At 40.3% G+C, this 25,033-nt stretch overlaps 1 protein-coding gene across 4 annotated transcripts in view; it reads left to right on the forward strand.

Moving 5' to 3' along the window:
* Positions 1–24,797, forward strand: part of slc12a5 (solute carrier family 12 member 5) — a 64,221-nt gene extending 39,424 nt beyond the window's left edge. For 2 of the 4 annotated variants that reach the window (XM_012952549.3, XM_031894159.1), the window contains 19 exons: positions 2,701–2,912; positions 3,521–3,685; positions 6,170–6,268; positions 7,245–7,302; positions 8,135–8,309; positions 8,875–8,993; positions 9,135–9,233; positions 9,471–9,590; positions 9,696–9,800; positions 10,108–10,276; positions 10,703–10,898; positions 11,051–11,220; positions 11,425–11,556; positions 11,805–11,912; positions 15,536–15,658; positions 15,750–15,937; positions 16,569–16,583; positions 18,443–18,576; positions 19,033–24,797. In XM_012952549.3, the coding sequence (XP_012808003.1) occupies positions 2,701–2,912; positions 3,521–3,685; positions 6,170–6,268; positions 7,245–7,302; positions 8,135–8,309; positions 8,875–8,993; positions 9,135–9,233; positions 9,471–9,590; positions 9,696–9,800; positions 10,108–10,276; positions 10,703–10,898; positions 11,051–11,220; positions 11,425–11,556; positions 11,805–11,912; positions 15,536–15,658; positions 15,750–15,937; positions 16,569–16,583; positions 18,443–18,576; positions 19,033–19,124 (2,479 nt within the window). In that variant the 3' untranslated portion in view covers positions 19,125–24,797. Of the gene's footprint in view, positions 1–2,700; positions 2,913–3,520; positions 3,686–6,169; positions 6,269–7,244; positions 7,303–8,134; positions 8,310–8,874; positions 8,994–9,134; positions 9,234–9,470; positions 9,591–9,695; positions 9,801–10,107; positions 10,277–10,702; positions 10,899–11,050; positions 11,221–11,424; positions 11,557–11,804; positions 11,913–15,535; positions 15,659–15,749; positions 16,300–16,568; positions 16,584–18,442; positions 18,577–19,032 lie in introns of those variants that run through there. The other 2 variants (XM_012952550.2, NM_001078838.2) reach the window with 2 other exon arrangements.
* Positions 24,798–25,033: the final 236 nt, after the last annotated feature.

A 25,033-nucleotide genomic window follows, 5' to 3' on the forward strand; every position in this document is an offset into this window, starting at 1 on the left:
AATAGGATCCCACTACTTACGAAGAAGTAAGCTGAATGGGTCTCATTTTCCCACTTCACCAGTCCTATAGTTGAGGTAAGAAGTCACAGGAGCTTCATAAACTTCCTCGCCAATGTTAAAGATTTCTCCAGGAATTGAATCACTTTTGAGAGACATGTTGGATCTTTAACAATGGAAGGGATATCATACCCAGAACTGTATCTTTCTGAGCCCCAAAATATATCATCCTCTGGGATGAAAGTATCCAACTCTTGGCTACAGTGACGATCCAGCCAAAACTCTCTAGAACATCTTTGGTCCTCTGAAGGTGGGCTAACAATGTGCTCGGATCCCTTGCTACTAATAGCAGGTTGTCTAAGTAGTGGTAGAGTTCTATGTTCTCTTACAAGAACCTTGGTGAAAGTTCTGGGTGAGGTGGCAAGCATGAGCAGAAGGCAGCAAAACTGGTGATCTTGCAGAGAGAAGCGTAGGAACCTTTTCTGTTCTAACGTAATGGGAACATGTACATGAACGCTAACCAATCCCCTGGATAAATGACTGCCTTGATGGTGGACATATAGAAAAAGAGCTTGTTTTCCTTCTGGATCTCAAGGCACTGCCGTAGCAAGAAGATGATTTGAAGAAAGTTTTACCGAAAACTCCAACCAGTAACCTCTTTGAACTGTAGCATGAGTCAAGAATTTCCTTGGCCCAAACCTACCGAAATTTCAATTACCTTGCCTCTATGGGAGGATGGCCGAATTGACCATTATTAAGTTTTTGGAGAGGGTTTGGGGACCTTGGGGGTCTAAACTCTGGGCTTAAAATAGATCTGTACAGAGCGCCAAGATGAGGGTCTGAAATCTCTTCCAGATCGGAAGTTTCTAGACTCATCTCTTCTTCAGGAAAAAATATTTGACTGCTTCTTGAAAGCAGGTAAAACAGTATTTTTCCCTACCAAAGATTTGGAAATGATATCGTCCAGAGCTTTACCAAATAGCCCCTTCCCTTCATAAGGCATCTTACAAAGAGAGTTTTGGGATGCAGAGTCCACACACCATGCTCTAACCCAGAGGGCTCTCCAAGGTGCCACTCCAAATGCCAAAAAGCGTGCAGACAATTGAACAAGATTTAGAGATGTCTGAAGGCAGAAATTTGATGCCAGTATAAATTTTTATAGACCCTCCAATTTCTCAATTATTTCTCTAGGAACTTTATCTTGCACAGCCTGCTCCAGATTCTCTATCTTTGTAACTGACACCAGAGCCACCACAGGCTTACAAGCTGCTCCAACTGACATATAGCCCTTTCTGTCTTTCTAGATAGTCTTGCCACTGGAGCGTCAACTGAAGGAAGCGTACTCCAGATCTCCTGTATCTCATCTAAAAAAAGAACACAATTTTTCAATCCTTCTTTCCACTGGAATTATCTTCCATTCCACATGAATTAAATCCTGCATTTCCTTATGGACTTGAAAGGCCACTTTACTCTTTTTAAGAAAGAGAATGGAAGTTGTTGGCTGATCAGGATCCTCTAGATTAAGTGTGTGTCTAATCGGTTTAATAAAATAATTTAGATGTCTCTGATCAAATACTGAAATCTTATTATCTGTTCTGTCCTCTTCAAACAAAATACTCCATCAGAAGAAATTTCTTGAATACAGGAATCCTTACTATGCATGGAAAGGTCAGTAGCAGAGAGTACTGTCTAAGAGTCTGAGAGACTGTGCCTTTAATCCAGGACATCAATAATTGCTGATCAGGAAAGCAGATGTAGATGGAACAGCTGAATCCTGAAAAATTTGCTTAGAAACTGTTGGATCAACCTCTTTAGAAATGTATTCAGTGAAGCAATCCTCACAAATTCTTTTATCTCTCATAGCAGTCTTATGGCATGCTTTACAGCAGTGGTCCCCAACTAGTGGCTCATGAGCAACATGTTGCTCCCCAACCCTTTGGATGTTGCTCCCTGTGGCCTCAAAGCAGGTGCTTATTTTTGAATTACTGACTTGGAGGCAAGTTTTGGTTGAATAAATACCAAGTAACCTACCAAACAGAGCCTTCTGTAGGCTGCCTGTCCACATAGGGGCTATTAAGTAGCCAATTTATAGCTCTCATTGGTACCCCCAGAAAACTTTTTCACGCTTGTGTTGCTCCCCAACACTTTTTTTATTTTAATGTGGCTTATCGGTATAAAAGATTGGGGATCCATGATTTACAGTGTCTTTCCTGCTTATCTCTCTTCCTGCTTGGCTCTTCAGAAGGAGCAGAAGCGCTGAAAGACTAAAGTTAGGATATAAATGCCTAACTACTGGGGATTCTTTTCGTAGTGTATAAGGCTAAAATCCATAGTCACATCACAGCTGTGGGAGCAGCTCTTTTAGTGGTAGCCAGATCCATAACAGCGCACTTGCTGCAGCAACAGGGCCGGCACCAGAGACTTTTAAACGCTAGAGGAGGTCAGCGGAGAATGATGTCATCTCGCCGAACCTCAAGCCAAAAAACGCATAGCACAGCAGGAGCCAGAAGTGCGCCAGTGATACCCTGGCCACACAGGGTCCCCATTGGGGAATTGGGATAGAGAGGGCAAATGAAGGACAGATTTTGGGATAACAGTAGGGCATAGAATAATGGTGGTGTAGACTGGTTTTAGCTGACACTTTAAAATAGTAAAGGAAATATACATACCTTGCCTCTTTTGACCCTGTTGTCTTCCTTCCAGTATCTGCCTTCTTGGTAATCGTACACTCTCCAGGAAAGGGTTTGATGTCTGTGCCAAGTTTATTGACAGTGGCAACGAGACAGTCACCACCAAGCTGTGGGCTCTCTTCTGCTCCTCACCATTCCTGAATGCCACATGTGATACATACTTCTCTCAGAACAACGTGACTGAGGTTCAGGGCATCCCTGGTGTAGCCAGTGGTCTTATTCGAGGTAAGTAGGAGGTTAAGATTTGGAATCAATGGTCTGGAGAGTGTTAAAAGATAAAATGAAAATATAATTTAAGGCTAAAAAATGGGAAAGAGGACATGATGTCATTGACAAAAATATACATTAAAGCTTTTATACAGATGGCAAAGTCTTAATTGGTGCATCAGGAACACAACTTACACCCATTATGCCATTAAACTGCACCAGACACCATTTGGACTGAGGCCATCTCCTTTCTCACATATGAGTCCCAATCAGCAGTAGCTTCTTAACCAATGTACGTTCTCTTCAGTCAATCCAAATCTCTAAGCCCCTGCATGTTGGATTGAGCTTTTGTTGTATTAAGTGACCTTGTATAATTTTACAGAGTCGGTAAAATTAAATTCTTAAAAATCTGGTCAAATACAATTCCTAATTTATATATAAATTAAAGATAAATGAAGGTATTGAATCATTTGTGAACAAAATATTGTCACATTCACCAAACTGCTGAACCTAATTCAAACCTTAAAGCTAATGGCACAGCAGGTGCTTTGCTGCCTACAGGAAATTAAGCTTGTGACAAAGTATGTAAACATACGTCAGCTTATACGTTGCCTTTTGTCTTTCAGATAACCTTTGGGCTGGTTATATGCAGAAAGGTATCATAGTGGAGAAACAAGGACTACGATCTGCTCCTAATTCAGATGCCCTCAATCTGGATCAGCCTTATGTTTTCAGTGATATGACCACCTACTTTACTCTTCTGGTGGGGATCTACTTCCCCTCAGTTACAGGTACAGTGTGCTAATACTGTTGTGCTGCAGTAGACTCAGTGGGAGCCCAGATAGGCCAATTAGAATGAGCTCTGAGATAAAAGGACTAGCCAAGGGTCCACAACAGTGGACAACAGTTTGATGCCCATTGTGCATAGGATTACTAAAGTATCTGGAATTTAAAGACCCCAAAAGAAGTTAGTACATACAAATTGCCCCGGCGATCTCTAGCTACTGAAAATTCAACATGTTTACTGCATTTTCTGTCGGGTAAAAACACAAAAAAATACATTGACCCCCCAAAACCAGGAAAGTACACATTCAGGCAAATTCAAAATGGGTATCCATGTCTTTCTACTCCAAATTACAATGCAATGCTTTCCCAAAATTGGCGGTTTTGATGAAATACCTGAAAATCGCATCAAACCTTTCACTTTCAAGCACCTTATCTCTCACATAGCATTAGGTGGAGGTGGGAGGAAGGACCCAGGAACCCGTACTGCAGCTTCTTCCTTTCAATCGGTGAGTGTGCAGAGAGAGGGGGGAGCAGGAAATGGCAGGCATGTACAAACAGCGTGCCTTTTCTATGGGGCCCCTGGGCTCTAATGAGAACCTGTGTTTGCACTTCTAGGTAAAGATTTAATGAGTGTATGTGGTGGAAGCAGTTTCTAATAAAAAAAAAAATACTGCTAAAGGTGGGATACAGAGGCCTCTTCACACTCTGTGGTGTGACATTCTTCCAGTGGGAAATATACTGCATGTATACTGTATGATACTAGGGACTTATTTATCAAAAGTGCTTGTTAACATGTTCCTTTTCAAGTGTACTTACTCACGCCTCCAGTATCAGTATATAGTTGTATGTTAGCACATACAGCTGCCGTGTGTTCTAAAATAATGTTCACTAAACTGTGTTTCTTTAGATTTTAAAGTGGAACTCCACTCAAACACAACTTAAGTTTTTTTTTAAAAATAAACAGAATTTAAGAAACTTTGTAATATACATTAATTTAAAAATATGCAGCCTTTTAATGATTTTTAATGTTAAGTGTGGCCCCTGTTCTCCTACTGATCTGGATGACTACTTTGAGACTCAAAAAAAAGTTACAGTGGTCAACTGTACTCAGCCTGCCTTTAGCATGCATCCTCCAAATCCCACAATTCTCTACGCACGTGATGTAAGTAAGGAAAGTAACATCACAGTGCAATGTATTGTGGATTATGTAGTTCCTGCATGCTGTCTGTAGGCTGTGGAGAAGTTGTTAGAATTTTTAGTCCCTTCCTCCTTCCAGGATTTCAAATGATGCAGAAAGAGAACTGTTTTGCAGCTGGATTTCAGCATATAAAAATGGTATTTATTCATTCATATTCATTTATTATAGTTTCTGTGTTGTGTGGGGCTTTATAACTAATTTTGGTTCGAAAGCCATGTTTCCGCTTGGTTTTTTTATGCTCCTGTGTTTATGTCTTTTATCCTTTATCTCGCTCTCTGGCAGGTGTGTACATGCTGAAGCCATACTGCTTGTGGATAATGAAAGTACAGCTGCCAACATTATATCCTTGGCTTTTGTGCCAAACAAGCATGGCATAATGTGCCATAATGTGTGGTCATGAGAGCAGCAAAACAGTTGTGTTAAACAACCGTTTCTAAAGACTAGGCCAGCAGTTATATTGTTACTGACACATTATGACAATTTATAGGAATGTGTCAGAATTACTAGGAATGCATGGACACAAGGTTCTTCTTCTCCAGTGGTGCCCCCAGCCCAGCAGTACTTACTACCTCCAGGACCTTGAGATACTTTTTCCAGTTGCACTGGACTGGATCCAGTGTCATACTTCCATTAGTTGGAGCAGCACCACCAGGCCAGTGTGACCAAATTAATTTACTGCTTAGATGGAAGTGGCTTGGAGGAACATTTGGAGTAAAAGAACCTTGTGGGTATTCATTTCTGGTAATACTAATATGTTGTAATTTTTATGAAAATGTGTCTGTTAAGCTTTTTCTTGTTGTGGGGAAATGATCTTTCATCCCCATTTCAGCCACTTTAAAAGTAAGCTCTGCAGGGCAGGGGCTTTCTTCCTATTTCAAGTGCTATCACATGGCACGTAATCTGTGTATATTTATACTTCTATTTATTTATTATAATGCTGTATTCCCTATGTTGTAAAACTGTACAGTGCTCTGTAGTGCCTTTTAAATAAAGTTATTCATACATTCCTCATGGGCTGCATCCCTTTAAAATGATGGTGTTATATAATGAAGGGCCTATAGGGAATATTACAGGATAGTTTATAGAGCAGTGATCCCCAACCAGAGTAAGAAAGTTGGGGACCCCTGTTACAGAGCAAAGGCAGGTACTGAGAACTGCCTTTTTGTTTAGCTGTTATTTTTTATAAACCCACTCTATGCTGTTTTATTTCCAATACTGTATATTTACCCTAATTGCTATTTTATTTCCAATACTGTATATTTACCCTCATTTTTACCTTCTTTTTGTTTAGGCATTATGGCTGGTTCCAACAGGTCTGGAGATCTTCGGGATGCCCAGAAATCCATCCCCATTGGCACTATTATGGCCATAGCCACCACATCATTTGTGTGTATCCTTTACGGGAAATTGTCTTAAATTGTGTAATAGGTGATAAAACTGTACATTACATGGCAGAAAGTTCCAACCACATTCCAAAGGAATTCCACATTTCTTTATCCCCCACTAGCTGAGTGTAATTACTTTAATATTATCTGTCTGAGAAACTATGCTGGCATCAGGTTAAGGCTGCTTGCTATTTAAAAATTCTGGAACAAAAAATGTAGCTGTCAATGCTAACTAGGTATTGGCACCTAGTGACAGAATATGTGTGTGCAAACTGTTTCTCTCACTAAGACTGCACTCAGAATGTAGTACGATAGGTGCCTTGGTTCTCTTGTGAGAATAAGCTGGCCTGCTACTTTCTTCAGATCTCTCAATGGGACAAATTGTTGGTATGCAAGGCCCTACCTGCCTGGGTAGGGCCTTGCAAAGACCTGCCTTGGTCTTTGTAGCTTCCTGCAGCTGCTCTAGCTGTTTGTAGCTCAGATTACAAATTCTGATTGGAGGGGGTTGTGAGTTTTATGAATTCTTATGGGAGGGGGCACAGAAGAGAGGAGAGAGCTGTGCAGACTCTGGCCCCAGGAATGAAGGCTTTTTTGAGATATAGAGGATTCAGTGCAGCATTACTGTAAGTGCTTATGGCTGTATTTACATAGACCTTTGTGATAAAGCTTACTTAGTTTTTACCAAAAAAAATTTAGCAAAAAAAATGCTTCATTGGTACAAAGTCAAACTACAAAATACAGTCCAATTTGTTTTGCGGAATCAACATGAAATGAAGGCATAAATATTGGTCCTTTTGCACCCTTCAACCCTTTTAAGAAATACTGTACTGTTGGACATTTTTGAAGGCTTAGTGTGAAGAACTAGCAAAATCCTGCCCTTTACTAATATTCCAAATGGCAGGATGCAGCCAAACTGGATCTCCCCTACTTTTGATTATGGTTTTGTGTGCTCTTTTGTGGTTCTCCTTTACAATCAGACAGATATCTCTTCAGTTATTTTATTTGGAGCATGCATCGAGGGGGTTGTCTTGCGTGACAAGTAAGTGTACCCCTACATGTTGGTACAGAGCCTGTACTACTGCTCCAGCAGTGACTAGCAAGCGATAGAGCCAATCAGTAGGTTGCATGTACTGCTCTGCTCTATGAAAGAAGCAACTGTCCCTCTCCATAACACTGCATCCATAATGACTGCACACTATTATTATCTGTCATCTGTCAGTACATCTCATTGCAGTAAGCTTTGGGTTGTCTTTGGTTCCCAAAGCTGACTGTACCTTCTGTATTCCATTTTCTTGTTAATTCTTTTTTTTTTGAGTTTTTGTGTAGTCCATTTCTCTGCCACCCTATTTTATATTAGAGGGGGTGAGGGCTCACCTCTTAAAGTGTTCATAGAATACTTCATGAGTTAAACAGGGAAACTGAAGCTATTCCTTGTTTGGTCCTTGCAAGGTAGATAATTAGGTTACCAGTGCAAGATAACCCCCTGCATATTGCCTCCTGCTAACAAAACAGTCACAACAAAGCGAGAAAGGAAGGGTGTGCATAATGGTAATCTAATTATTAATTGACACTTTCATCAAGCCAGACCATTGCCCGTGCCAAACAGCAGAGAGCCCTCAAACCAGTGTACTTATAGAATTTGCAAAAGTGCTTAAAAAACACTTTTAAAATGTTGTTCTTTACCCTAACGTTTTCCACAGAATTTCTGGAAAGCTGGGATTAAAAACAGTAATTAGTAATGTAAGTCTTACATGTGCGATTCCATCAACTGAAAGATAACCCTTTCTAGCCATTGACTTTTGGCCACGTGTGTCCTTCATTTTGCATGCCAATATCATTATTTACTAATGGAAATGTACATTTTTTTTCAGATTTGGAGAGGCGGTGAATGGAAATTTAGTGGTAGGCACTCTAGCATGGCCATCCCCTTGGGTCATTGTGATTGGATCTTTTTTCTCTACATGTGGGGCAGGTTTGCAGAGTTTAACAGGGGCCCCACGTCTTCTACAAGCAATTGCTCGAGATGGAATTGTTCCGTTTCTCCAGGTGACAGTCTTGAGTATTTTACTTTGCATAATATCAATTTGTGATGCAATAAAATGCCAAAATCAAAATCTCACTTTGCCAGTTAAAATATACAACACGTTCAGATATATTTATTTGAAGAATGTAAAAGATTGTTATAGCCTACAAAAGCTATGAATAACCTGTAAAATGTGTCTTTAGAGAGCTAAATGTGAGTATTGGCACACTGTAAATGGTGGCCAAAAGTTGCGTGTACTACATAAAACAAACATGCTAATTATATTGTGTGTATTGGCGATTTGCACCCTAAAACATTGTTGTATCCCCTCCCACATGAATACAGTGCTGCCAATGCAGGCACATGGGTGGAACACAGGTCTATTTAGGAGCACAGAGAAGTGAAATTTAGACAAGTTCAGGGTAGAGCAAGTATGAAAAACTTGTGGATTGCGTCCATATTTTTTTGTTGGGCTTTGCAAAAAGTCTGCATTTAGTAAATGATGCGTATTGCAGCCAACAGAAAGTGTTTATTAGTTAACTGATACATGTAATGCTGCATTATGCTGACTCTTATGCTTATTTTCAGGTCTTTGGTCATGGGAAAGCTAATGGAGAGCCAACATGGGCCCTTCTCCTCACCGCCTGTATCTGTGAGATTGGTATCCTCATTGCATCCCTGGATGAAGTGGCTCCAATTCTTTCAATGTATGTGTGCTATAGTTATCATTGTGTCTATTTATAACTTTTTCAGACACTGTTCCCTGTGGCCTAACCTCTCAGTTGCTCTTAACTTTTCTCTAACTCTTTGGTTTGTATTCTCTTTTTCTCTTGATCCTATCTCTGCAGGTTTTTCTTAATGTGTTACATGTTTGTTAACTTGGCCTGTGCAGTGCAGACCTTGTTAAGGACTCCCAACTGGAGGCCTCGTTTCAAATATTATCACTGGTGAGTGAGAGTACAGGCTACCTCTGCAGTTTTAAATATGATGTAGACCTCAGGTTTCCTTTTAGGCTAATACAAATGTTCATGTCAACATTTCATCCCCTTCACGCTCTAATAGTCATAAAAGGAAGAGCTAAAGTGTTTTGCTGTTCAGATCAGTTCTTGCCTTCCCATCTTGTATTGTTTAAAAATAACAATAATGTATAACAATAATTTATACATGGCCTTTATTTCTTTCAGGACTCTTTCATTTCTTGGGATGAGTCTTTGTCTGTCTCTTATGTTTATCTGCTCCTGGTACTATGCTCTTGTTGCCATGTCGATCGCTGGACTTATTTATAAATACATTGAGTACAGAGGGTAAGATGTATTTTCTTAGCAATGGTAGTTGTTAGAGAAAGTGTATCGGAATATTTCTTCATATTTACTATTAGTTTATGTTACAATTTTGTTATATTTGTATAGGGCAGAGAAAGAGTGGGGTGATGGGATCCGCGGTCTGTCCCTCAGTGCTGCTCGATATGCACTACTGCGGTTAGAAGAAGGGCCACCACACACGAAGAACTGGAGGTGAGGAATCATTTTGTGGGTTGTGGCTCTGACAGTCACATAGAAAGCTACTTGTGATTCTAAGATTATTAGACATAAATAAATTGGGAACCTCTATAGGGCCTGTCCTAAGCACAGCTAAAAGGTTATAGGGGTCATTATAGGGGTTATTTATATTTCCATGGGGCACAAGTTCTAGGGCATTAAGGGGTGCATGAGCATGCACTTGCCCTCTGGGGAAACTTGCATGTCTGAATGACGCACATGTTGGTTGACACACATGGCACATGTTGATTCCTAAACTAACTGCAGTTCTGCTATGTTTTAGGCCTCAGTTGCTGGTTCTAGTACGTGTGGACCAGGATCAAAATGTTGTTCACCCGCAGCTCCTTTCATTAACCTCTCAACTGAAGGCAGGAAAGGGTCTGACGATTGTTGGCTCAGTGGTAGAGGGAACATACTTAGAAAACCACCCTCAGTGTCAGCGTGCTGAAGAGGTAAGCATTAGTATGAAATATGCTGCTTTTTTCTTCTTATGCTGAATAGTAGATGCAACATGAAATATATGTAGTGCAAATTATATTATTTATGGGGTAATTTATATTCCAGCTTGAGTCATTATTGGTTTTAAATCTATAATTGTAACGAACTGTACAATACTGTTCTTAAGTTAAAGCTTTTCTTATTTGTTTACCAGTGACATCATTATACATTGAAACAGAATAATTTAGTCTTAGTCTAAAGTCCTAATACAAATAATTCAGTTATACCATTTGGCTCATGCCTTTATGTTGTCTGAATTCATTGTCCCACTAACATCAAAGCTCCATCCAAATGGTTACTTTCCCTTTTGTCTATATTACACAATTTTTGTGTAGGTTTAACATACGAGTCTTAAAAAGACCTGATGTTTCTTAATACAGTCTATTCGCCGACTCATGGAGGCAGAGAAAGTTAAAGGTTTCTGCAAGGTGGTTATTTCATCAAATACCCGGGATGGGATTTCCCATCTGATTCAGTCTAGTGGACTTGGAGGCTTGCAGCACAATACCCTGCTAGTGGGTTGGCCACGAAACTGGAGGCAAAAAGAAGACCACCAAACCTGGAGAAATTTCATTGGTACTGATTTCAATTATTTTATTTTTAATTATGGTACTCACATGCCGTTGATGTTTTGTTTGTGTGCAAACTTCAGCCCAAAGTCACTACATTTCTAAAAAACAACACTTTTGTTTTTAGTCACAATTACCATCCTCACTTTCCTGTTACAGAACTTGTAAGAGAAACAACTGCTGCTCACCTGGCTCTAATTGTTAGCAAGAATGTAGCTATGTTCCCTGGAAACCTAGAGAGATTTTCTGAAGGCAACATTGATGTTTGGTGGGTGGTCCATGATGGAGGAATGTTGATGTTACTGCCATTCCTCCTGCGTCATCACAAGGTAAATTATGTTGCATTCTAAGGTCTGTAAGGATTTTAAACAAAACATTGTTATATAGGGTTTATATTGCCTAATGTAAAATAATAAATATGAAAAACAATTGAATTATACATCTGTCACTATATATGCCCTGTTCATTTTGCATATCAAATTCAGAGAACGCAGTGCAAAAGTATCTCATTATTCTGCCCTCCTATTTTGAAGGTTTGGAAGAGATGTACAATGCGCATATTTACTGTTGCACAGATGGACGACAACAGCATACAGATGAAGAAAGACTTGACCACTTTCCTTTATCATTTAAGAATTAATGCTGAGGTAGAGGTGGTTGAAATGGTGAGTGTTTTACACAAACGATGATGCTTGAAGAGCCTTTATGATTGCTGAGCATGTGAATGTTAAAATAATGTCCAATCATGACATTGTTTGTATACTCGACCAAACTAAAAATCTGTTGCTTGGAGATAATACTTCCAGTAAAAATTTTAACAGAACGCAAGAGAATATTTCCTGTAAAGAGTTTGTTTACAAAAAAACAGATGTAAAATGTCATATTTCTTCTGAGATGGGTTTTATTATTTCAGCATGACAGCGACATCTCGGCCTATACTTATGAGAAGACGCTAGTTATGGAGCAGAGGTCCCAAATCCTAAAGCAGATGCATCTCACCAAAACTGAACGTGAACGTGAGGTAATTGCCAAGGGGGGGGTCTTGAGTGGTCAGTAATTTTAATCAAATAATTCACATTTCCGGGGAAGCGTGGCTAACCAGCACGGACTTGCTCCAGAGAGCTCCCAGGGAGAATTCCCAATCCTTCCCCATCCACTTGGCACAACCTGCCCAAAGGCTCCCATCCTCACATAGGCAGCTCTTGGGACAATCCACCACCTAATTTCAGCAAAAAGGGAGCTCCTGGGCCCAACCTGAAGCTGGAACCGAGTGCGGCCTAGTTGACGCGACAAGCCGGGGACTCGCGTGATTGCGCTCCCCGCCGGAGGCCTACCCCGGAAGCGCGGTACTACGCGACGCGGTGCACCAATAGGGGAGAGGTACGCAGGGAGATAGAGGAGGGGAGGACAAGCCTCATCTCCCCCCTGGCTACTCAAAACCTTGCTTGATGCGATGGAGAAGAATAAACTTCCTCGCTCCTTTAACGCTGCCCTCATTGTGGACATCCCTAAGGGCTCTGGTACACGGGGAGATTAGTCGCCCGCGGCAAAACTCCCTGCTCGCGGGCGACTAATCTCCCCGAGTTGCCTTCCCTCTGCCATCCCACCGGCGAACATGTAAGTCGCCGGCGGGATGGCAGACGCGGCGGCGCGATTTCGCGCAAATCGCCGAAAAAGACTCGCGAGGCTTTTTCGGCGATTTCCCGAAATCGCCTCGCCGCGTCTGCCATCCCGCCGGCGACTTACATGTTCGCCGGTGGGATGGCAGAGGGAAGGCAACTCGGGGAGATTAGTCGCCCGCGAGCAGGGAGTTTTGCCGCGGGCGACTAATCTCCCCGTGTACCAGAGCCCTAAAGAGGGCAAGGACCTACTGGAGTGCGGCTCTTACAGACCCATCTCCCTCCTCAATGTGGATGCAAAAAATTTGCAAAAATCCTCTCCAACAGATTGAAACTTGTAATCGAGGAGCTAATTGAGCCCGCCCAAACAGGCTTTATGCCAAATAGATCTACCAATATAAACATTCGCAGGTTATTCACTAATATCCATGCCAACCATATAAATAAAGGCTCACATGGAATAGTCTCACTTGATGAAGCTAAAGCCTTTGACTCTGTCGAATGGCCTTATCTCCTGAAACTTCTCGAGAAGTTTGTCCTCGGTGCACAGTTTATTAAATGGGTGGGAATGTTGTACGAGGCACCAACAGCAAGAGTCAATGTAAATAGCAATAGAGCCCCTTGCCATTCTGATCCGACACTCTCCAGCCATAACAGGTTTCAAATTGGGGGCTGTGGAGGAACGTATATCCTTATATGCTGATGATGTCTTACTGTATCTGGACTCCCCTGGTGCCTCACTGCAGACAGTTATACACATAGTGAAACATTTTGGGTACTTCTCTGGTTTGAGAACCAATTGGGACAAATCTAGCGTATTCCCTATAGCCCCAAATATGAATCCCAATATGTTCCCTCCTACCCCCCTGCAATGGGTTGATGCATTTAAATACCTGGGTATCCAAATACGAAAAGGAACTGAGCAACTTTATTCCCAACAATCTAGATCCCATTCTCATAAAACATAAACTGCTGATATGGGCCAACCTCCCCCTATCTATCTGGGGCAGGATCAACCTGATAAAGATGATATTCCTCCCTAAATTTCTCTATATTTTCCATAACTCACCTACTTTCATTCCGCCCAAATTTTTCACCTCTCTAGACAAAACACAGACAGCCTTCCTGTGGGCCGATAAACCCCCCAGATTTTCCAGAGCCAAGCTTAAAGCACCAATTACAGAAGGCGGCCTAGGCCTTCCACACTGGCAATTCTACTTCCCAGCCACACAGGTCTACTATGTCCAATGGTGGTTCTCTCCTGACCTTACCAACCCCAATGTTCCATTGCTGGCAACCCTAGCTCGCTCAATGGAATCATTAAAATATATCCCATTTCGTAAATTATCAGATATCCAAACCAATCACCCAGTCATCGTGACACCCTACAAAGCATGGCAAAAGATACTACACTTATACAAACTGAAGTCCCCAATCCTATCCCCGGGCCTGCCATTTGTGGGGAAACTCCTACTTACCCAATTTCCAACAAATTGCCCCATACCGAGTGTGGCCTCACTGGGGCATACGTACACTGGGAGATGTGACCAATGCTGGGGCGCTGTTACCTAGAAACCAGATCAGACATACAGACACAGGAGAGCTGTTACCCTGGTTCTCATACCTACAACTCCAACAAGCCTTTCGACATCAATTCCAAAGAACCATAGTCCCCTTTGTGCTCACTAAGCTTGAAACTACCCTCAGAAACCCCTCCTCCAAAAAGCTGATCACCACACTATACTCCCTGCTACTCTCCACCCTCCAATCTCCCTTTCTCACAGCTCAAAAAGCTTGGCACCAAGATATACCGGAGCTGGACAGTGAGGATTGGGAGGAAGTGACAGACAGGGCCTATGATTATCTAATCTCTACAAGAGACAGGTTAATCCAGTTCAAAATCATACATAGACTTCATCTGACCCTGTTACGACTATATCATATGGGAATCCTCAACTCCTCTCAGTGCCCTAAATGTAGTGCCCCCAAGGCCAACTACTTCCACTTAATGTGGTCATGCCCACAAATACATCACTTTTGGAACCAGGTACTAGACCACATACAAAACACAACATCCCTACCTAAAATACTCAATCCCAAGGTTTGCCTACTTACCATTGTGGATGACACTATTCCCAAATCAGCATCGCGCATCCTCTATAGAACATTACTGTCCTAAACTATCCTCTTTCAATGAATGGCACACTCTCCCCCAACAATTGCCAGCTGGCTAAATTTACTTAAAGCCCTTCTGCCACCGACACAACTCACCTACATAGCAGGAGGATGCCCTCAAAAGTATGACAAGGTATGGGGAACATGGGTTGAAGCCATGGAATAAGGCCACAGGGTCCTCCCTGGGAATTTGAACCTCCACCAGTAATCCCAAATCCTTCCCTTCTCTAACAGGAATCTGAAAACTATCCCGAGTAGGACATTATTGATTATCTAACCCAATGTACCGTTTACATTCTGGCATGTAAAGAACACGCTTGTAGAACCAATGTCAAATATTTTATGTTGTTTTATGTTACAAATGCAAAATAAAGACCTTTGAAAAAAAATAATTCACATTTCTAAAAATGATTTCCTTTTTCTCTGTAATCATAAAACAGTACCTTGTACTTGATCACAACTAAGATACAATTAATCCTTACTGGAGGCAAAACAATCCAATTGAGTTTATTTAATGTTTAAATGATTATTTAGTAGCATTAAGGTATGGAGATCCAAACAACAGAAAGACCCCTTATCTGGAAAACTCCCAATCCCAAGCATTCTCGATAGCAGGTCCCATACCTGTACTATCAATTTAGAATGGCAAATTGTTCAGTGCTCTTGATGTGTATTTTAAAATGGTTGGGCTATTACAAATGTACTGTTTGTTACTAGTCCACACAGTTATGTATTTACCCTTCACACTTTGCTTAAGGTGTTAGGATTCCAAACGGGCTTTTAAATCTGCTGCCTCTATAACTGTGTCCTTGCCATTTGTTCCAAACCCTAAGAATAATCTTCTCCATAGATTCAAAGTATTACAGATGAATCCCGTGGATCCATCAGACGTAAGAATCCTTCCAACTCCAGGCTGCACTTGAGCGTTCCAGAAGAGCAGGTGGGAGACTGTGAGGAGAAGTCCGAAGAAGAGGTACCTCCATCAACTGTGTTTGCATTGCTTATATGTTGCACTGAATCCTAAATCTTATCATCCAATTCATATAGTGTACTCTTCCCCTTAGGTACAGCTTATTCATGACAAAAATACAACAGGCTTTTCAGAGAGTGCCCAGTCTCCAGCAGAAGAACCAGACACAACTCAAGAGAAAGTGCACCTTACCTGGACTAAAGACAAATGCACAGCAGAAAAAAACAGTAGTAAATGTCCCAGCACTCCAGAGGCCATTAAAGATTTCTTCAACATGAAGCCGTATGTATACTGTGTCACTTTCGGTCTCTAAGCATAAATACTTACATGTAATCTGATATGCAGTACAGAGATTGCAACTTGTGTCCAGTACTAATTAGGAGCTCAGGATGACAGGTAACATGTTGGTTACATGGAATGACAGCTTCAAACATAGGATGAGAGAAGGACTAATAAAACATTAATGACAAGTTATTTTATTGTAAGCCTTAAAACAAGAGTACTAAATGGGTCTGACAATACTAATTAATTATTGATTCTTAAAATAATGAATTTTTTATACTAAATCACTTGCTAAGTAAATACAGTGACTCCGGTACCGAAGATGTGCATCTTTCAATAAACCTATTGCTTGTTAAACTAGGGAATCATTTTGTGCCGGTAAATTGTATCCAACACATACAAGAAACGTAAGAAGCCATAGAAGGAAACATAGAAGTAAGCCATATTTTAAAGGTGAAGTAGCAATATCATTGATTTATTTAATGACCACATGAATTAGGTATCAGTAGGAATTGTTGTACTTGATGCAAAGTATTGGAGTAGCAGAATCCATAGCATATATCTCTGTAGGCTTCACACAGTTTCCTTCTCAATGTGTGATTTTTTGTTTCTCTTTACTTGCTGCATACAGTGAATGGGAAAACTTGTAAGTCTGGCCTATCATTATGGTCGGGGTGCATGGATGAAGTTCAATTAAAGGGGACGTTTTACATTGACATTACATTTTTGAATGTTACAGATCTATTCTACAGACCTATTCTAAGAAACTCTTCATTATTTATATTGTATGTTTTTTGACTTCCTAAATTTAGATATTTCCTGGAGGCTACAAATGATGCGTAGTTGTCAGGGACACTGACCACAGTAACCAGCCTGCGAAGCTAGGGTTGCCTCCTGTCTGGTTTAAAGTTGGCTGTCCAGATTTCAGAAATCAGACACCCAGACAGAATTCTATTCTGATTAATGCACATTTTAGCCAGTTACAGGCTGGTGCATCATAGACACAACCCTGACACCACTGGCCCACCTCCTGACCTACACAACCCACCACCACTACCATCATCATCTCCTCAACTGCTTCAACTTATATCTGGAGCACATATCAACCCTATCTGAAGCATCCAAATCATACATTATTTTATAGTGCTTACTTTTCTTTTCAGGCCCTCTAACATTTTGATTTTAATCTGATACCAGCTTACTAAGATAGTCAACCCCTAGCAACCAGATAACTGGTTATATTTAAAGCTTGAGTGTTGTAAAACAATAAAAAGTAGGTAAGTCAAAAACTGCATATAATGAAAAACGTATCTCAGAATTTTGCTATTTACCCCCCCTCCCAACTAAAGGTTGTTTTAAGGAAACATTTTTGAAAAAATATTCTTACATTCTTTAATATTTACTTTATGTTATGTTACTCTCTATGCACCTCCCCATCCATGCTTCATGATACCTGCCAAACTCAGCAACCAATCAGCTAAAAGCATTTACTGGTCTGCTGCCTGAAAGCAAAAGACAGAACTCTGTCCATTAATTGGCTGATGTGGTCTAGCATGCATGTGTGCCTGTTTGTGTGCACTGTGAATCCTGCGATCCCAAGAGGCGGCCCTTAGTTCTTTAAATGACAATTTTCTATTTAGGAGTACCCAAAAGCACATACTATATTTTTGTGAAAATTGTTGATTTAGATGAAGCATGGTTTTACATTGAGATTGTTTATGCAATATATTTTAATAGAGACCTACATTGTTTGGGGGTATAGTTTTCCTTTAAACCTGATTTCTTATAAAAAAAAATACATTATGTAACCTAGAGTCCTTTGACTGTATGATCTATCTACACCTTTTTTGTAATGAATAGAGACTGTGCATGCTGAGTAAGCACAAACTGCATGTACACAGGGCTGCCATCAGGTGGGTACTGGGGTACTGCCTTCAGGGCCCCATGGCAGAGGGGGTCCCAAAAGAGGTAAAAATTTAATTTGTGGGTCATCAACAGCTTGTGGGAGAGTGGACAGGGTTTGGGCAGGTCATAGGTGGGGGTTTGTAATTAGGACGTGTGTCTTAGGTGGATCAGAGCGTGGCCATGAATGTGTGGGTCATTTTTTTCATTAAGCCTCCATTCTACTTCTTGGTAGGAACCTCCTCCCAGGGGTTAATAATACAGGGCCCCTCTAGGGGAAGGCCCTACTAACTTAGAATTTTGGGGTCCTGTAATTCCTGATGGCAGTTCTGCATGTACATGATCTCCATGGCACATGAGTGCATGTTAAATTGAAGCAGTATAATTGCTTAAGGTGGATTGTCTGTGCAGGAGATCAGATCAGATCAACAACAATAAGCATTATTTTCAGAACTTTATTCATGGTATAATGTAGAGACTAGGTTTCAGTCTCTGTAGTGCTTCTATAAATGGATTAGAATGTGCCATGTAAAACTAAAGATGGTGCTTGAAATGTACTTTAGTTAGTCTGAGTTTATTTGTTCCTTTGTTTTTGTTATCCAGAAACCAGTCAAATGTACGAAGAATGCACACAGCTGTGAAACTCAATGAAGTAATTGTGAAAAAATCCCATGATGCAAAACTGGTTCTACTAAATATGCCTGGACCACCCCGCAACAGGAAAGGGGACGAAAATTGTATCCTTGTGACAACTATTCTTAAAGCACTTATATTTGAATTCTGCAGTGTTAGACCGATTAGCCAGTAACTGCTGTTTCTAAAATTACACAGTGTTTGTGGTGTGCAATTGTTTAAAGCCTCCACTTTCCTCAGGGTTATAAGTGTTTAAGTATGGCATCAAAATGCCATAGTTGCTGTCCAGTGATCTTTTGGGGAATCACATGAAAACACCACCAAAATATGATGTTCTTGTAAGGTGCCCCATATACTGTACATGACCACTCATAACATCCAGAAGAGCAGAGTCTTATGGTACACAGGCTTAATGATTAAAATCTTAGAAACAGAAGAATTGTGAATAATATATTATAAATTATTTACTATTATATATAAATTGGTTATGAATGGGTCATACACCTTTCAGTCGTCTTCTAAATGAACCGGTTAATGTTCTTAACTCTAGTTGCTTTCAGATATGGAGTTTTTAGAAGTCCTCACAGAGCACCTGGATCGGGTTATGTTGGTTCGTGGTGGAGGACGCGAGGTTATTACCATCTACTCTTGAAGAGCAGATGTTGGATGAAGTTTTTGTGGCACTCAGCAGGGTCCTTCAACCTCTCTCCACATCCCATGGCACCTGGGAAGTTAGAGGAGAGGATGAAAAGGCAAGTGGTTAGTGCTCACAATCTTCACCTGCTTCCACCATTTCCCTATAATGCCCTTACATGTGAACTGCAGCAACAGATCTTCCATTCCAGCACAAGTGCAACTGTTCCTCATATATTCATCAGCGTGCCACTGATGAAGTTTATATATGAATATTTACATACAGTCTATGTACGTTTCTTAAACTGAGCCGCACTGCTTAAGACGCTACCAATACTGGCCCCCTTTGTGCATCCTGTGATCCACTGTTACACCAATCTCTCCCTGACACAGGCATGAAGATGACGTATTTTACTAGCAGAAGGCCAGAGAAATTGTTTACTCATACCTCTGGTAATAAAGACCAGTTTCATTTATTGAGGAACTGGTGTGACAAGCAAAGGGAGAGAGAGGGGTATTCACCAGCATGCTTACCTTTCCAAATGTTCCTCTCTCCAAGCTCTTTTCTTGGGTGCCACTATGTTCTCCTCGGCTTTCGCATGTTTATTCAGCCAGAAACATGAGGAACAGCAGAGAAGTGAGTAACGCTATGTCAAAGACATTAAATATTTATGCAGACTGCACCCCTAAAAAAGGAACATGAGGTGGGAGGAGGCAGATAAGGAACTAGGGGATCCAGTTTACAAGAATCCAGCTTACACAGCTGGGCTGAGGACCATAAGATTGAGAAAACCAACCAAGGGCTGTCTCCCTCAGAAAATGGTGTGTGATGCCGAGGAGTATGTTGCAATAATAATTTGATGCAAAAAAAAAAAATAATAGAAAAAAATTAGAAACATGTCTATCTGCCTTTACTGTTAACTGAACCCTTTGCGTTCTGTATTATTTTTTGATTAAAGGCTGTGCTGGGGGAATAGTGCACATCAATTCCATCGACATTTAACTGAGCCATTAAGCCCCATATTTTGTCTATTATATCCTTAGAGCATAAGTGGCAGGGAACCACTCTGCACCCTTCAGAGACTGTGAGCTGCTCCCATTCTCTCACTTGTTTAAAAGTGCATGATCTATTATAGAGACAGCCAATGTAACACTCACATCACTCTGTACCTCAATCACCCTTATTTGTTTCAGCAGTGTTATATGTGCTTGCTTTCCCCACCTTCTTATAAATGATTTGCCCATTACCTGTTTGGAAGGTCTAGACGTAGCAGTGATTGGAATTCTAGATGTCACGTTAAAAAGTCTTTGAAAATATAATTTATAATATTGTTTGACATATAATTATTAAATGTATCTATTATTGGCAGTGTGCATACATGTTTGGATGATCACTTAATCTGTCATAACTAAGTCATACTTGTTATGCAATGTCTAATCTTGCACAACAAGGATGCAATCTGAAAAGAATGGCCAACACAATACCAGTTGTCGAAAGCTAGCCATACACTGGCCAGTGAAGTTGTTTGATAAGGTCATGACAGCAAGATTATCTTTGCCCAGTCTGACCAACCAAATGGTGGGCCAGATCAGTCTTCTCCAATCACTTGGCCCTCTATCCAACAATTAGATCACAACAGGGCTCTGTGCAATCCTGTCAGGATGCATCAGCAGCCCATTGCAATCCTCTACCCATGGGATTTTCAAACTGCCTGACATCTGCCCAATCCTGAATCAGATAAAAGTCATAAGGCTAAGGTTTTAGACCCACACACAGGCCGGCAAGTTGCATTCTGAAGTGGCCAAGTTTGGCAGCCAATGTCGCCCTGTGCATGGACAGTTTAAAGGGGCAGTTTGTCTAAAGAACTTTTATGTATGTTTAATAGGATAAAGACCAAAAGTAAGCAACTCTATAGAAATACATTTTTGTAAGTAAAAAAATAAATGCAGTGTTTCTGCACTGCCTTAACAGACTCTTCTATTTTTGCTAGAATGTCTTTTCCTACTAGGGTCAGGGTAATTTACCTGTATCTCTCTGTATGAACACTGAAATACACATTTTACCTTATAGCTCATAAAACAGATGTGTCTCCCTTTTGAGAGAGTGCCACTTATCTTCTGGGGCAAATGTCCTAGTTGGGAATTATTTTTATTTTAACATAAATGCTTTCTAATGAGCTGTGTATTGAAATAGCTTAAATATATAGCAGACAATTTTGTGATCAAAAATTAGCAATCCTGCTATACAGTAATTAAAGGTAATGCAAATGCCCTTCACCAAAAATGATAGTTTATATAAATTTGTGCAATATGATGAAAGTACTCAAATTTTATTTACCTTGACAAAACAAAATCACTTAATATATATAAAGATGTAAACTTGCTTAATATCTTGCCCTTAATGTTTAAGTTCAGCAGGCATCGATTCAGGTTTTTAATAATTTCACCAATTAAATTTATTGCTTTAAAAGACACAGGACATTCTTTAGTTGGCAAGTTTCTGTAATATACTTGAATAAAATGGGAGTTTTGGTGACTACACAGGATGGCAATAATATGGAATCTCTTCAGTTTTGATATCGCAAAGGTTACATAGGAAAAAACTTTTAGCAGTTGACAACAAATTAGTACAGAATTAAGGCCAACCAAGTTGGCAGCTTATTGGCCAATATTTGGGGCCAGCCCGAGTGCTATCTGACCTAAAATCAGGCAAATATCCATCAGGCTGGTTTGATTTTCCCATTGAGCTAGGACATTGGTACATTGATGTGGTCCTTATCCTTGACGGCAGCTATTATTATCCGATAGTTGGCCCGAGGGCCAAATGATCGGATCTCCCTATAAATCGCCCATCTCATGTATGCATGTTGCATGTATGGCCACCATAAGTCATAAAGAGCTTTAGGTAAGGGCTGTAGATAAAAAAAGAGTCTGGATAGGAGTGCATCTCCCTGATGGAATCAAGTTAAGCTAGACATACACAAAGCTTACCAAACTAGCACTGGGCCAAATCAGAATGAGCCAATCGTTGGCCCTGGGACCAACATCTGGGTGGGGTGGGGTCTACAGAGAAGTGTCTAATGAGGACCTCATCTGCTGATGTGGTCCTTGCCTGATGGGATTTTCAAACCCGCCCAATATATATCTGGCTAATTTTGACCCAGATATCAGTAGGGCAGGCCAACGGTTGGCCTCATACACAGGCGAATAAGCTGTGGGGCTGAGTATGGACAGCTCTAGTCTGCAGTGCCTGGGTAATATATTAAAAATAAGCCTTTCTGCTTAAAGTATTTTAGTTCATGCTTTAATGTCTCTTCACATGTAAGTCAACCTGGTATTGTGACAATATTGGAACTATAGAAGGATTTCCAGCTTTTCCTGATGACTGAAATATATTTATTTCTTTTTTTAAAGTCAATTTATAAATTCAAAAACTTTAGAAAGTAGAGAAAAGAACTGTGCTTGTTACAATTACTGCAGATTCCAGGCATTTTGGCTTCAAAAGTTTTTCTTGATACTGTGCACAAGTGTAATAGATTATGTCCTGGACAGATGAACAGAAAACGTGGGGATTAATGAGCAATATGTATTAAAGTGCTCAACAAGTGCTTGTGCTCTTGCTTTTAAAGGGAAGAAGTATTTTTGACAGAAGAAAGTGTTCTCATTAAATGGCAAGCTACATTTAGTCCGCTGGTATTAATGTTCTTGTGTGTTGCCATTGTTTAAGATACCCCTTAGAGGGTATACATCCCTTCTCCCTCAGATCAGTTGGTTTGCTTGGAATTTGAGCACTTTTATTACTTGTTCCATGAAGTGCCTAGAAGTGGAATTGTTGGCTCTTCTCCCCTTGTTTCCTGTCTTGATCTTGTAGAGTAGGGCAGCACTTAGGTCTGTACTATCCACCCAGTTTATGGTGGTTTATGTTGAGCTGTCACAGCGCATACTCATTCAAGTTCTACATTTAAATGAAGGATATAAAGTCACCCCACAAAGTGTTGGGATTCAAACAGAATCTCTTAAAAGAAGAACTTTATATTTATTATTATTATAAAATATTATATTTGTTTGGCATATAGGAGATACAAGCCCCAGTTTGCCCAGCCAACAGCTCCATTTCTGATCCTCTTGAAACCAATGCAGTCATGCTGTGCTCTGCCAAACTGCATTGGGAGCCATCAGAGTGAATTGCTGTGCCTTATAAAGGATTCTATTACAATCCTTACACTTTGGGGAATGATTTTACATATCCTTTAAAGAGCTTGTTGTTCCTAAAAGCCAAACTTTGCTCATGTCCCAGTCAAACAGCTACAGCTGTATTTTCTCATATTAGATCAGACGTTGTTGACTTTTTCTATTTTTGTTATTTAGGCATTTTTGGCAGGATTCGTCTGAATCTATGCCTTGGGCCAAACCAAATCCTTAAAATCATGTGACTTTTTGTCACATAAACAAGGAAGCTGAAAATTTTCCACTGCACGCAGTTCTCTTTAGCCCTTCCTTATCCTGATGTGCATATGCGTCATGAACAGCGCCATATAAAACAGAACTGTTTGGCTCAAGTGTGGACAGATGGAAATCCTAGGTATATTTTCTCCACTGGCATGTCATTTATAGTGATTCAAACATGAAGAAACATGGTTTAAACAGCTCTAAACATCTATAAGTGCTGCCTACTATTCTCTAGACCAAGTATCCAGCCAACACGTATATATAGTATACATAAAGCAGATATCCAAATCCAAGCAAGAACCTCCACTGACATGATATATGCAGGAGCACTTTCTTACAAGGTCAGAATTTGTCAGCATTCTCCATTATTCATGCAGTAGCCTAGAGAACACATGCTTTCTTGCTTCTATGCAGACATATCAGGGACCTTTCAGAAAAAGAGTATTTGTATCCCCAGTAAATGAAGTAGAGCAAGAAGCTGCAGGCCCTCCTCAGCCACTAGCACTGACAGTCGTTGCCAGGCACATTGCTACTGTATTACAGGATGCTAATGGGCGGAGAGCAGGCTTTCTGCTCTAGAATCTTCCAGTGCTCCAAATGCTGCTAAAAAGCATGTTGTGAATCATATATTTTCTTTTTGTCTGAAACTTGAATCTCATAATTAATATGGCAGCTTAGCTTTTGGAAGACAGTGACCTAAAGGGGTATTTGGATTTACAAGTTGCACTACAAAACCAGAATATCTGGCCGTCACAGTTAAACTTCAGCAGCAGGATACTGAAAAGCTTAAGTCTCCTATGGATTTAATCAACATTGTGATATTTGTGCAATATATATATGTGTGTAATGGAAAGTCTCTTAACTAACTCCCCGAAAGCACTGTTTTATGTACCACCCAGTGACTAATTGAGTGTAGTGGTAGTGTTTAAAATGCTTTCAAAATTATGTTCACAAAATTCAACTCAAAACCTTGTACAGATGTTACCGTTAGGAAACCAAATGAAACACTGCTATATATAAAAATATATAAAAAAAATAATATATATATATATAAAATGGCTGCTTTTTGTTTGTGTACCTTTTTCTTCTGTAAACAGAATTGTTTCATGTTTTGTGTAGGTATAAATAGTGTGGTTTATGTGACAGAATGCTGAGTTATTCATCATACAGCTTTAATGTACCAATTTTTGTTTGGAGACTGCGGTCAGCACAAAATGCAATAAACTTAAATTTTACTACACCCTCTAAGTGTTGCATTACGTTTTACCCACATTACAGGGCACTTCGAACAACTATGAAGTTTAATTTCTCGCCCCGTCTTTTAATGGAAACGGCAGATGTTTTTGGCCCTTAATGGAACCATGCCAGAATAACATAACTAAGTATCTCGAGAGCCATCAGTTGGAAAGTCTATTCCCCTTTCTTGTAGATTTTAGATTGTAGGTGTTTAAATACCTACAGGAAGAGGAGGGGCCATCT

The sequence above is a fragment of the Xenopus tropicalis genome, chromosome 10 (genome assembly GCF_000004195.4).
Source record: "Xenopus tropicalis strain Nigerian chromosome 10, UCB_Xtro_10.0, whole genome shotgun sequence".
Classification (NCBI taxonomy): Eukaryota; Metazoa; Chordata; class Amphibia; order Anura; family Pipidae; genus Xenopus; species Xenopus tropicalis.